The sequence below is a fragment of the Buteo buteo genome, chromosome 6, assembly GCF_964188355.1.
Source record: "Buteo buteo chromosome 6, bButBut1.hap1.1, whole genome shotgun sequence".
Taxonomy (NCBI): domain Eukaryota; kingdom Metazoa; phylum Chordata; class Aves; order Accipitriformes; family Accipitridae; genus Buteo; species Buteo buteo.
This window is the reverse complement of record NC_134176.1, coordinates 43,548,073-43,560,575: the sequence shown is the minus strand read 5'-3', so window position 1 is coordinate 43,560,575 and position 12,503 is coordinate 43,548,073. Positions and strand designations below refer to the sequence as shown.

Below are 12,503 nucleotides of genomic sequence, written 5' to 3'. Positions count from 1 at the left end.
ACTTCAGAACAACTGTTCTCAGCCTTAAGTTAAACCTGAGGAAAGGTCACATGCTGAGAGAGGTTTTCCAGCTTCTCTCCCCCAGCTGAACCACCTGATTTCCCCCCAGATGTAGCTGTGATACCGGACTAGCACTCTGCTCTCTTACCATCAGCCATCCTGCTCACTGCTCCAGTTTCCCCTCTGCCCCAATGGCCAGAGCTCTGGCTCCTATCTCATCATATCCAGGCATTTTCTACTTTCAAACCTCTCAGCCAGCCCCTCCTGAAGCTGCTCCAGCTCCTTTCTGCAGACAGAAGAGGGGGGAAGGAAATTTCCCCAACCACCAGCACATGGAGCAGGCCATCACTCTTCAAAACCTGCCTTTTGTGTCTCAAAGTTGCTGAACAACTTTGCACATTTTAAAAGCTCATAGATGCAAAATATTTTAAAATTGTGTCTTGGCTTTGTTGGATTGTTTGTAATAATCGCTTAGCTGGTGTTCGGACTGGTACTGTCTGAACTTACCCAACTGAGACTAAGGCTCTAGAACTGCTGTTCTGGATCAGCCCCACTGCCGAACCTGGATGAGAAACTGCATGGCTACTTGCACTTCCTAAAGTCTTGCTGGTTACTAAGAAAGTAATGTACCTCATGTAATTCTCCAAAGAGGGGGAAAAAAAAAGTTCCAGTAACTGGGTGTACACAGGAGCACCAAGGAGGATGGCATAATGCACAAGCAGAACTTTACACCAACTGCATCCTAGCTTGTTACTAGACTGCTAAGCCACAGTGTATTTAGTATCAGCTCATGACTTAGCTGAAGAACTGCAAGAGAAAAGGCTCAATCACTGACAGGAGATCTACGTTGAACAATGTTCGTGGTGTTCATAGCTCTGTAGCACTTCTTTGCCCAATGCCCACCCCCTCAGTTGAAAGGAGCCTCCACACCACCCTGGGGAACATCCCAAAAGCCACTACTCTCACAGCATTAAAAGCCAACTGCTCCCTCTTCCCAAGCAAAGAGCTCAGCCTGTGCCTGCTTCAGGGGTGCCTGTATCAGGTAAGATATTGCCCACTAGCCCCAAGACACAGAAAACAGTCGTTATCCCAAGAAATGGAAATCTCCGAACCGGCACCCATGTCATGCTGCTTGCTTTATCTCAGCCTCCAGCAATCCTCTGCTCCTTCCTGAAACAAAGATGGTATCTTCACTAATGGTTATTGACGGCTTTTTCTTTCCCCATGACCTGGTCAAGCCTTTTTGAACTCATTAACAGGTTTCTTGCAGGAAGTTTTTCCCTTACCTTTGGCTGGCCCTGTGTTTCTGTGTGTCCTTTCCAGTTCTGCTACCCAAAATGCAGCTCTTCCAGGTGCCACCATCCACATCACAGGCGCTGACAGAAAGCTTGCAAATGTGATTTCCTCCTCACCCACAAAGCCTTTTAAGACATCACTTAGGAAATTTTGCCTCCCCTCCCCTTGGTTCCTTACCCCCATTGATCCAGCCCCAGAAATGCCACTTACGAAAAAAAATAATTTGGATGACAGCAAAGAGAGGGTTAAAGACATTTATATATAAAAAAAAAAAAGTCATATTTACAGACCACTGCGTAAGCATGAAACTCTCCAAATGACAGAAGTCACAATTTCTGTAACCTAAGTGTACAAAGTGCACGCCTTTCCCCTTCCTTCACTCTGCAGCAGAAGACAGGTCAGGGCAGGGGGGTCGGGTCTCTTTTTCTTTATACCTTCTACCCTCAAAACAGTGGGAGTAAGGTCTGGGTCAGACTGAAGGAGACAAAACCTGTCGATTTCTGGGTTATCCACCAGGCAGACTCTATGAATAGTAGTTTAGAAGAAAGTAAGGGCAGGAAAAGTGACTCGTTTACTTGGTCTGTCTGTCCAATGGATTCCCTTGGGAAAAGGAATCTAGGGTCAATGCCCCAGGGAGATGAGTGGGAAGGCAAGGTTATTCAGCTATTCAAGAAATTAACTCACAGACCCAATTCAACCACTTCAGGTTTCCCAGATACACTTGAGTCAGTTTCTATTCACAGCCCCATTGCTCTGGGTCCAAACACAGCCTCCAAAACTGAATCTGATTATCCCAGCCAGAGTGGGAAACAACGCCTGTGCTCCCCAAGCTGTTAGTTGCATAAACTCACATATAGCCCCACACTATCTGTGCCAGGCATGGATGAAAGGTTTTGGACAGCAAAAGAAAACAGTGCCAACAGCAGCCCATTGCATGGGATTAGCTACTTGATCTAATCCCTCTTGAAAACGGCCAGAAGAGAGGCTCTTCTGCAGTACTACCCTCCCTTGCCCCCTTAGGTGGGAAGGCAAGTAGAGGCACTCTGCCAGCACTGTGGTGAAATAACATGTAACAGGACCAGGCCAAGAAGTGTATGGTTAAGAGCCAGGGAAGCTACGCAATCATCCTGCTAGACTACAAAGCACCAGCGTGAATGCGAATGGCAAGAAGGAGCAGTGTGCAGGGTGTGAGGTTACAGGAATATACTGTGTAGAAACGTGGAACACAGATGCCAATACAGGAAAGAGCAAACATCCACACAGAATGGACAACAGACTGAGCCCGAGGAAGACTCACTTCGAGGAGCTGATGTGTAATACATCCCCTGTCAGTATGAGGCGCTCCACAGGCTACACAGCAGACACTGGTCACTCCATTTGAGAGAGCTCTCACTCAGGGAAGGAAATGCTGTAGAGCGCAGGGCCCAGGTGTAGCTCCCTTATTATTTGGACCAGCAAGCTTCTGGGAGACTGCTTTACTCATATCAAGGCACGATCTTATTCTCTGAACAATTCCTCCTTCTCTCAGAGTCCCTCCCTCCCAGATGTTAAACTGCTCTGAAGCTGCCTGTTCCAGGCAACAGCAGTATTGCTCACCTTGCAGCAGTGAGATTCTTTTGCAGGGAGTTTTAAGTGCCTTTCAAGTGTACAGACAGTTTGTATCTCTTTGTTCTTGTGCTACAGTTGTCCTTCATTTTGTTTCCATCCCACATGAGTACCACCTTCATTTACTGAGCATTTACATCCCCGTCAGTCTAGCCTAATGAAAGAAATACTGAGATTTTCCTGTTCTCTTGTAGAATGAGTACTCTATTTTTGACATTGTAGCAGCTTCCTTCTCAACCCCTACTATAATTTGAAGTAATCAGCGTACCTCACTGCCTAGTACCAGCAATGAGAAAGGACGTTCACTGTTTCCGAGATGCACAGATGCTGCTCCCTACGTCAATGCATCAAGTCACATGCACTGAGCCCTTGTCAGAAAAGAAAGATACACCTGAGAGGGAACAAGCTGATAGAAGGGTCTTGCCCCCTTATATGTGGGCAGATTTTGGGCATGGCTGAGAAGAGACATATTTGGTTCTTTGGAGACCAGAAAGCCAAATATTCCCAAGCACAAATAACGCAGTGCCCTTTTGTGGCAGCTAATGGAATTACACATTTATATGAGACCCCAGATTTTCTGTTGTGGATCACAAGTTCCAGTCTCTCTGTGGCAGCAGTCCCTCCTCTTCTGGTCACCTCTTCAGCACTCTCACTCTTCAGTTGCAAGGTGCTTGTCGCTGGCTGTAGGAGAAAGCAAAAGAGAGATTTTGCCTTGACTTCCCCCGATATTGAAAAGTTGGCAGAACATGTGACCAGCTCCTTCCCTCCTGGGATCTGGAGCATTTCAGGCAGACAATTGGACCTGCTTGCTCCCCTCCTCCAGCCTGTACCCTCACCACATCTTCAAATTTGGCTGCAAACCCACTCTGTGGAAGGAGAAGCAGCCTCAAATAAAGCAAACCCGCGAACAACTGTGCTCTGTGATTGTTCTAGCAAGAGGGTACTGCTCTCTGCTGGACAACTGAGTTAACAGCTTGTCAAGCAAAAGCAAAACAACCAGAGGGCAGATCACTGCCAAATTACAGGGCTATGGTATTACAGTTAGGAGCCGCCTCTCTCCACAAGCAAGTCCATTTTGTGCATTAAAGGGTAGGGAGCAAGTAAGATTGAGCCTTGCTAGCTGCCAGAACAAAGTCGTTTAGACCAGATCACACCAGAGACTACTCACAATCATAAACTCTTGCCAGGGATCTCTGGAGTGGGGAGACCTGTCACTTTGGCTCGTTTATACAGTTCTTCAGTGCACAGCTCTTCTGCTCCCTCATGTTTGCGCTTTGGAGAAGCCTGCTCTGCTTGCGACAGCCGCATCGCTGTAGAGGAAGAAGAGTCATTGCAACGTTTCCCCTGCCTTTAGATCTCACAAGTACACTCAAGCCTAACCTGCTATGGAGCTGGGAGAAAGAAGAATACGCAGCACACAAGCACAGAAAGATGTTGCCGCAGCCTCCTTGAAAACTTTTGAAAAACATTTGTTAAAAGCAGAATAATTAAGTCTCCCAGAACAAACAGAAGAGTACCCTCTGATGGAGGACAGCTTAATTATACCTGATTAGCCCCTACAGTGATCTGCACTTCTCCCTTAAGTGGCTGCATATGATCCCATACAGGCAATAAAAGATTCACTTTAATGAACTCCTATTCTTCAGCCCTTTTAGGAATGAAGGCTCACTGGGGACTTCTGAAGAAAGCCTAAAGGAAGGTGAATGGGATCTATGTTTTCCTAGGTACACACCCTCTTATCAGAAAAGGATCTCTCTCTCCTGCTCGTAGCCTTTAAGTTGACATGAAACTATCTCAGAAGCACACAAATAGCTCCAACTCACCCGTATTGGTGCTGCAGCCCTGCCCTGAAGCTGAGTCTGTGACTGGGCCACTGAGATCTTCCACACATGAAGGGACTGATGCCAGTAAACCTAGGGAAAGGCAAGAGGATCATAGTTAAGAAATAAAAACCACCTGGGGTGGGAGAAGCCTTTCACAAGGAAGCGATCACCAACCAGCACATCCATATCCCAAAGCAGGATGAGTTCAGAGCTGCGCTTACCCAGTGCTGGCCACAGACAGACCCTGTGATCTAGCAGCGTATTTATTTAGGATGCTCTGCCTAGGTTTTTTTTCCAAAGTGAAGAATGGACCATTGGTGGCATATGGATGGTGCTGTGCCATCACCAGCTCTCAAAACTAACCAAACTCTGCTCTTAGCTGTCCAAGAGCTCAGTGGAGCTCTCCCTGGAAACCAATTGAGCAGCTTCGGCAGGGGCTGCTTCCTCTTGCAAGGACTGGCCAGAGAGACAAGTGCTATCTATTCTAAATCACGACGCCTCTTCCTACCATTTTATCTCCTATTAAAGATACAATCTTTTGCAACTGCTGGTGCTTACAGAGTCCCCTATAGCGCGAGAGCTGCTGGTAGATCTGCTTCATGCGTTCGATGTTCAGTCGGCTGGTCTCCGCGTGGTTCACCATGGGTTTGGGGTAGTCCACCCCAATGATGCACTTGGCTGCCTTCTGCACAGACTCTGGGGCATTCCATGGTTCGTAGATGTACCGTGAGGGAAAACCCTTTAGTTTGGGCAGATACCTCCTGCAACACAAGTAAGAAGATGGACAAGCAACACTTAAAAGTGCAGCAATGCAGCATTCACAATGCACAGAAAGTGCCATGCATCTGTCAGCTACTGAACGACTTAGGCTCAGAGATGAAGCAAGCAAGAAAAAGAAGCTCCAGTCACATCACTCACTTAACATAGTCACCACTGGGGTCTGTGCGACGTCCGAAGCCCACGGGGCAGTAACAGTGAAAGAACTGCTGGAAGAACGCACTGCACGATAGCCACATCCAGCTGCCTGCATTTACGCTAAAATCTGCATCCAGCAACAATTCGTCAAATACCTGTAGCAATTGGAGGAAAAGGCAGTGAGAGCTTCCCCAGGCTGGACTTTGGGGCAGGAGGACCCAAGATGCTATTTCAAATGGCAGGCACTGAGCTGTCAGAACAGCCCCTAGGAACCAGAGCAGCAGCAAAGAGGTGATCTGCTGGCTGAAGCCAGTTGGCTGGTCAATATATCTCACTTCCTGATGATTTCAAAATGGGAGGCACTGTCTGCTCATGCTGATAAAGCGCTGGCTTATCTCTCATGCAGCTACACACTAAACCACTACCTAGTGTTGCAGCAAGCCTTGGGTATTGATCCTAACCTGGGAGGTGTAACAAGTGCAAAGCACCAACTGTGGGAAGCAGGCAGATGCTGCACAGAAGAACAAGCACCACAGCAAGAAGGAAGAACCCCTCTGAAGGTCCCAGAGCACACTGCCACTGAGAGGCAGACAGGTTTCAGCAGAAACTCACTCACATCCATGCACAGACACTGCGCTTTTAGCATCTGACCCTATGACACTTTCAACTACGCTCTGCTTTATCAGCTTTGTGACAAGATGCCCCTGCCTCCAGTTTTTTTGCATAGGGCAATATGTACACCGGATAGGTTCAGCTGTCTGTCCCTTCAGATGGCCCAAGAGGAGGGTCTTTTACCTCTTTCCTTGAGAGACTCTAGACTCAGATTTCACAGGCATGGAGCGTTCCCTGACCGGCACGGTGATGGATTATACAATGAGGAAAAAGGTCCAGTTATAAAGTGGCATTGAACTTGCAAAGAAAACAGATGGACTGAGTGAACTTCTACAAAAAATAAACCCCCAAAACCCCAGGCCATATTTACCAGTGGGTCCCACTAACATTTAGTTATGGTTAGTGGAGACTCTTGATACTGTCAGAGCCTCACGGTAGAAGGCAGAAAGAAGTCAGGCTGTTGGCAGGTCAAGAGCCTGCCAGCAAATCCTCTTTTCCACACAACTTTTACATGTGAAGCAAAAGCCATACCTGTGTGCCCATCCTTGCAGTGAGCGCCAGGGAGACTTTGTTTTTCTTATGGCCTCCTGCAAGCCTCTGGAAATGCCACACTCACCCTGACTCCTGACTCCCAGCTGATCCAGAGGTCACCCCTGGTCAGGAAGCAGGCCACCGCATGCCTGGCCAGATGATGGATCCAGCCTTCCTGTCTCAGTTGGGTCATGATTGCATCAATCCAAGGGAAGCCTGTCTTGCCCTCTGCCCACTTTGCCAAGGCTTCAGGATTCCTGTCCCAGGGGATTTGGATGCAGATGGGGTTCCCCTCCATACGATCAAACTTCGGGTTGTTTGTGGCTGCTGTGTAGAAAAACTCCCGCCACAGAAGCTGTCCGTAGAGAGAGAGGGGGGGTGTGCTGTTCCGCTTCACCTGTGGAGGAGGGAACAAGGGAATTCACAAGCAGGGCAGGACTGGCTTCATTAAGCTGAACTGTAGGGCACCCATACAATTCCCAAGTCAGTTACTGACAACTGCCATAAAGGAGCTCAATTTCAGATCATCCTTTACCAGAAACCCCAGGTGGTGAAATTAGAGCACTGCTTTTAGCTCAATCAGTAGTACACTAATGAGACATGGAACAACCTAAAACTAACAGCAAAAAGCTCTACACTGCTCATGACTGTCCTGGTTTCAGCTGGGATAGAGTTAATTGTCTTCCTAGGAGCTGGTACAGTGCTGTGTTTTGAGTTCAGTATGAGAAGAATGTTGACAACAGTGATGTTTTCAGTTGTTCCTAAGTAAGGTTTAGACTAAAGTCAAGGATTTTTCAGCTTCTCAAGCCCAGCCAGCGAGAAAGCTGGAGGGGCACAAGAAATTGGCACAGGACACAGCCAGGGCAGCTGACCCAAAGTGGCCAAAGGGGTATTCCATACCATGTGATGTCACATTCTAGTATATAAGCTGGGGGGAGTGGGGGCGGGGGGATTGCTGCTCGGGGATTACCTGGGCATTGATCGGCAGGTGTGAGCAATTGCACTGTGCATCATTTGTACATTCCAATTTTTTTATTATTACTGCTGTCATTTTATTAGTATTATCATTATTAGTTTCTTCTTTTCTGTTCTATTAAACCGTTCTTATCTCAACCCACAAGTTTTACTTCTTTTCCCGATTTTCTTCCCCATCCCACTAGGTGTGTGGCGGGGGTGAGTAAGCGGCTGCGTGGTGCTTAGTTGCTGGCTGGGGTTAAATCATGACAATGACACAAGAGACACATAGGCTGAAGAACAGGGTATCAGCAGATTTAAGGTCTGCTCCACTACATACAGGAGAATCACTTTTCCTCATCCAAGAGCATCTTCTGTAGTAGCAACAAGCTTAGCCCAACAGTCAAACACAAGGGAGGCAATAGTAACTTTTGCAGCTGTTCTGGCACGCTGTCTGGGAACCAGCACCATGCTATTTACGCTCAAAACCAGCCTGCTGTCCAGATGAACGTTTTTGTCTTACCTTCTTATACAGCTCCCAGAGACGATAGTAAAACAAGCGGCAGGACAAGCAGCCAAAACGCAGGTAGGGACTGAGTCCTGTAGGGCTGGCCAGCAATGAATTGGCGTTCATCCTTGGTCTTTCGTAATTTGCAACCCATGCCTAGACATATTCAGGAGAAATGAGCCAAAAAAACCCCAAACTTGTGGGACACTACTAAGGGCACACCTCTGTGCAGGTGGCAAGGCCACTCAGGTCTGACAGCACAGTCTCTTCTACTCACTTCCAACCACTGCTAGGAGAGATCTCAAGTGGGCAATCCCAACCCCCACCCCCCATTCAAGGAATGCAAACCCTTTGCTCCAGGATTTAAACCACTTAGCCATTTGGGCCAGGAAAAGGACTAAGTTTGCTTTGCATGCAGGAGCTAATAACCCTAAGAGCTCCTAGGGACATATGCTAATGACATTGTTTATGTCCAGGTATGTCTATCTCATTTCACACACCAAACAAGAAAATTTGGGGAAACCCAAACTTTGTGGAGTATTACATTGACAGTTTATTCCCCCTTCAGCACAAGAATTTATGCTTTGATCTCTACAACTACACCAAGCATTAAAAAGATACAAACTGTTTAAAATTGAGTCATGCCTCTGCAGCTGCATTTTCATTACTTTGAAATTGTTTGCTTTGTGCACAATAACAAAGAACATATGCCCCACAGAAAAAAGCTGGGTATTTCAGCAAGGGCCTCAAGGAATGCCAGCCAGTGAGACAACATATTAACAGGCTGATGTACAAGGGGAAGGCATTCTTTTATGAGCATGTACTCGCACCAATACCTCAGCTAAAGAAAAAACGAGACGGTGTGCAGTGTGCAGCAGGGACTGAGCAACTTACAGGAGAGTTTCCAAGTTTGCACTCCTCTAAAGGAAATGGAGGGGTAGAAACAAGGGAAAGAATCCTATGTGCTTCAAACAGCAGCATAATTAATATACAGCTCTACTTCTTTGGGTCTGAGGAAGCCCAGGAGCTCCCTGCTCCACACACAACCCAAGATCACAGCAGTACTCCAACAATACCAAACATCCCTTCCAGAGGTGAATGCTGCGACCATCGCTAAGAAGAACAGGGAAACAGAACAATGGCCAATGCTCAACATTTTTCATGTGCAGCCACAACCTGCAGGAATTGCCACTTAAATAACAGGGGTTACCTTTCTTTCCAAGTGTTTATCTAGCCGTGCCAAGGCTTCTGTCTCCCCTCCTTGCCAAACTGCAGGGGCAAGACCATCCGTAGGAAAGCCTGAGGGAAAGAACTTTGTAAGATTTGAAGCCACACCTAGACAAAGGGTATAGATGGGATTAAGCATTAGTAACAGCGAGACACTACATACTGCAGTTGCCTAACATGGCTTACTTGCTGCTCTAGTCCTTCTATAGCAGGCAAATCACGTGAAACATGGTGAGACCCTGCTCATGACACTGCACTACAAGGGCCTCTCCCTGCAATGCTTCAGGCAGCCTTCTGGGGACTCTCCCCATCGCTCGCATGTCAGCACTCTCTCTGTGTGTCAGCGTTATCCACAGGGCTCTGCTCCAAAGGCCAGAGCAGCTGGTAAAGGAACATACGCTCCACAGCTTTGCCTTATAAAATACCTTGCCATGGACACCAGCAGCTCACTAGATGGCCTGCCTGGCTGCTCCTGGTGAGGCTCCTATTCTGCTGAAAGCTGGTGTTGGGGAAGGCACTGGATTAGTGCTGAAGAAATGATGCAAAAGGGGAAGCAATAATGCGGTTTCCCTGCACTGCTCTGGGCTGAGACTGCAGGCAGACTCACATTAGCCCTGACATTAAAGGAAGCAGATCTATCCAGGACTGCAACCCTTAGGATACTCCTGTTGTGAAGCCCCCTGCTTTTACATGATTGCTGAAACTGTGTGTTAAGGTGCAAGGTGATAATCTTATAAAGCTGGTGTGGAGCCTCCACTCACACACACACAGACAGTATTCTGCATTAATCCTTTCTTCCCTTGCATTTAGATTCACTTCTCTAATGTAGGCCTTGCATTCCTCATGCCTCAGCTCTCTTTTAATCCTCCTTATCCAAGAAAAATACAGGACCAAAAGACACAGCAGGACGAGTGAAAGAAGTTTCTGTAATATCTTTTGTCTTGCTATGCTCCCAAATTGGTGCTGCTTGGCTATAACTGAAAGAAATGATCTAAGCCTGGTACACAGTTAGTTTACCTCTTCGGGTCTGTTACACAACATGTCAGAGATGGGAGTAGAAGGAAAGCAGCTGGTGAGGACATGAGACACTGATACAGTGGTTACATGCTCAGTATAGCAGAGAACATAAGGACAGATGAAGAGCATTTCAGAGCAATGCTAAAGGGGGATGCTGTGCATTGACAGTAGCGCAAGGGACAGCAGTCTGTTTTCACGAGATCCAGCACTCACTGAAAACATTAGGCTGATTCTATGGCTACAGGAAGCCCAGGTCAGATGAGAACACCTGAATTGTCCTGGGCACATGCCAGCATCAGAAACAGTTTCAGGAGACCCCGTTTCAGCTGGCAGTTAACCCTTGCCCTCACTTTCAATACGTACCCAGCTCTTCCAGGGATGGGACCCCATATACATCATCATGGTTCTCCTGGATGTCCACTTTACACGTCTCCATTTGCTGGCTTATTACAGTGCTCACGGGCTTCTTTGGGAGCTCCATACGGCTAATGATGGCCTGGAAGCGCTTGTAGGTGAGGGGTGGCTTGTGGCCATTCAGTTCAATTATTCTGGAGACAAAATAAGCAAGGTAAAACACCACAACCTTGCTACCACATAAGACATAAGGAAATGACAGCCAAACTGCATCCTGCTATCTCTGCTAAGGATACCCTTTCACTTTGAATAGAGAAATCTTTATAGGTCTAGTTTCTACTTGATGCATCCCTCAAAGGGATATTAAAACCCAACCAAACAAAAACAAACCCCAAAACACCCCAGAAAAGAAACCCCCACATACTAATTCATCTCCATGGGAAAAACAACAAAACAGCTCCAGCTGAATCAGGCTTAGCATCACATCCCTCTCCCAGAGCTCCTCATCAGAACTCTGTATGAAATCTCAGTCTGATTACTCCCTTTCTGTCTCCCCAAGAAGACAAATCCCAGACTTACATCTGGTCCCCTGAGATATTCTGACCTTACTTCCTCCCTATCTGACACAGAAAGTCCCAGCCTGTTAATGACTCCTCCTCCACCTATCTCAGGTGAGACAAATCCCAGTTTGTGTCATTCCTCTCTGTCCCTGTGATTAGAGAAATCACCAACCTCCCCCATGCCATAAGGTCACAAGCAGACCTGTCTCATGCTATTCACCTCTGTCAGATCATGCTACAGAAAAGGCAGCCACGGTTCCCCATTCCTCCACTTCACTAAGCATCCACAGCCTGCTAGGGCCACTCTTATTTTTCCAGGCACAGAGAGCTTTGAGAAGCCCCCCCCAGGCAAGGTAAGCTTCCCCAGGGTAAAAGATGCCTGCAGGGAGAGGAAGGACTTAAGAGCAAAGCAAGCAGCACAGGGATCGCTGGGTTACATAAATTTAAGGCAGCTAACCCCTCAGCTCACACAAGAGCTGCAGCAGAGCAGCCTTCTCCACCCATCACAGTCAACAGCTTATGCAAGGGGCTGGGCTTAAAGCCGAGTGTTTTCGGCAGACGCCATGTGCCTTCCCTTCCTCCCCCAAAGCCGCACGTGTAGCGAGGAGGAGCGACATGCCAGCCCCGGGCCTTCCCCAGCCCTGAGCCCTTCCTCACGTGTGCTCCGCAGTGACCCAGCTTCCCCACGCTGCCCAGCAGAGGCAAGGTGGGAAGCCAGCCACGCTCCGCACCTCCTGCTGCGGCCGCCTCCATCCAGGCCAGGCACCGACTGGGAGCCCGGGCCTGCGAGGGAAAAGGAGCCTTTAAGGCAGGCAGCACGGTTGCAAAGATTAAAAATGGAAGCCTCCCGCAGTTGCCTCCCGGTTTTCTGCTTCTAAGCTGTAAACAGTTGGAGAAAGACAGATTAACGAACAGGACAGGGGAGGGAGGGTGATAGGGATGCACACAAGAGTGCAAAACGTGGTACGTTTGTAGTGTGAGGCTATCAACACGATGGCACGGTGGGCACAGCGCGCTCTGCCACCCCTCCAAGCAAGTGTATTGTGGGGAGCCTTGCAGGCAACACGTTCCGTCCTGTACCTTCATACCCGAGAGTGTCTC

At 47.9% G+C, this 12,503-nt stretch overlaps 1 protein-coding gene across 2 annotated transcripts in view; it reads right to left on the bottom strand.

Moving 5' to 3' along the window:
• Window positions 1-1,536: 1,536 nt before the first annotated feature.
• CRY2 (cryptochrome circadian regulator 2) overlaps window positions 1,537-12,503 on the bottom strand; it is a 25,888-nt gene continuing 14,921 nt past the window's right edge. For both annotated transcript variants that reach the window (XM_075030744.1, XM_075030742.1), the window contains exons 4-12: window positions 10,852-11,036; window positions 9,455-9,543; window positions 8,260-8,400; window positions 6,868-7,179; window positions 5,643-5,794; window positions 5,283-5,485; window positions 4,725-4,814; window positions 4,070-4,211; window positions 1,537-3,582 (exon numbers count right to left, since the gene is read on the bottom strand). In XM_075030744.1, the coding sequence (XP_074886845.1) occupies window positions 4,072-4,211; window positions 4,725-4,814; window positions 5,283-5,485; window positions 5,643-5,794; window positions 6,868-7,179; window positions 8,260-8,400; window positions 9,455-9,543; window positions 10,852-11,036 (1,312 nt within the window). In that variant the 3' untranslated portion in view covers window positions 1,537-3,582; window positions 4,070-4,071. The remainder of the gene's footprint in view (window positions 3,583-4,069; window positions 4,212-4,724; window positions 4,815-5,282; window positions 5,486-5,642; window positions 5,795-6,867; window positions 7,180-8,259; window positions 8,401-9,454; window positions 9,544-10,851; window positions 11,037-12,503) is intronic.